This window comes from Vollenhovia emeryi, unplaced genomic scaffold (assembly GCF_000949405.1).
Source record: "Vollenhovia emeryi isolate VEMERY1.0 unplaced genomic scaffold, V.emery_V1.0 DF950355.1, whole genome shotgun sequence".
NCBI classification, from domain to species: domain Eukaryota; kingdom Metazoa; phylum Arthropoda; class Insecta; order Hymenoptera; family Formicidae; genus Vollenhovia; species Vollenhovia emeryi.
The window spans coordinates 1-1216 of record NW_011956011.1 but is presented as its reverse complement, the minus strand read 5'-3'; the positions used below and the strand labels follow the sequence as shown (position 1 = coordinate 1216).

Below are 1216 nucleotides of genomic sequence, written 5' to 3'. Positions count from 1 at the left end.
GCGCATCACGAGGCCTCACAACTGCTCAGCTTCAAAACCACGCACTTTGGTGGACGGGACCACCATGGATACTCACACCAGACTCATGGCCGTCGCAACCTGCACTCTCTGACGAGATGAGTGCAACAGAAGCTCGCCCAGGCGTTTCGCTACTGACGGTTACGCCAAGGACTGAATACCAATGGGAACTCATCTACAGGTACTCAAGCCTCACTAAACTATTGAGGATTACAGCTCTCTGTTTCAGATTCGTCTCACGGTTGAGGAAAGTCCACGACTCATTGCCTGTCAGACACATCTCTCCAGAGACCTTGGAGAAAGCGAGGCTCTTCTGGATTCAGGCAACGCAAGCAACGTACTTCTCGCACGAGCTCAAGGCATTGCAGGCAGACTCACCGTTAGCAAAGGCGCACGCATTCAACAGACTGACTGCGTACATCGACGCGCAAGGAGTCATTCGCGTCGGCGGACGACTAGCGCACGCAGCTCTCTCACTCGACGCGACACATCCGGTGATACTGCCTCGTCACTGTCAGCTGTCGTCATTGATCATCGCTCACGCCCATCAACGGACTCTACATGGAGGCACGCAGCTCACGCTGTCACACATCCGACAACGATACTGGATTCTAGGCGGGAGGGCTCCTGTCAAGTCTCACATCCTGCGGTGTGTCACGTGTGCTCGTCAGAGGGGGATCCGTGCTCATCAATTGATGGGCCAACTACCTCTCTCTCGAGTTACGCAGGCACGACCGTTCACTCATACAGGTGTGGACTACGCAGGGCCGCTCACCGTCAAAACATGGAAAGGAAGAGGTGCCAAAACAACGAAAGGCTGGATTTGCGTTTTTGTCTGCTTCTCAACCTCAGCAGTACACCTCGAGGCGGTCAGTGACTACTCAACGGAGGGATTCATTGCCGCCTATCGACGCTTCTCATCCAGACGCGGCATCGCTCATACCTTACACTCAGACTGCGGCACCAATTTCATCGGCGCGGATGCAGCTCTCAAAAGGCTGTTTATCCAGTGCACTCAGGAACATCAGCGAGTTTCTCACCTGCTCTCGCAAGATAACACCCGATGGGAATTTAATCCCCCAGCGACACCTCACATGGGAGGAAAATGGGAGGCCGTCGTGAAATCTATCAAGCACCATCTACGGCGGACCATCGGAGAAAGCGTGCTCATCTTTGAGGAGCTCACCACATTGCTCAC

At 54.3% G+C, this 1216-nt stretch overlaps 1 protein-coding gene across 1 annotated transcript; it reads left to right on the top strand.

The window, feature by feature from the left end:
• Positions 1 to 116: 116 nt before the first annotated feature.
• Positions 117 to 1136, top strand: LOC105568959 (the record flags this gene model as incomplete). Its single annotated transcript, XM_012025082.1, has 1 exon — positions 117 to 1136. A coding segment is annotated over exon 1 (1020 nt), but the record flags the coding sequence as incomplete, so codon positions are not given.
• Between the last annotated feature and the right edge of the window lie 80 nt (positions 1137 to 1216).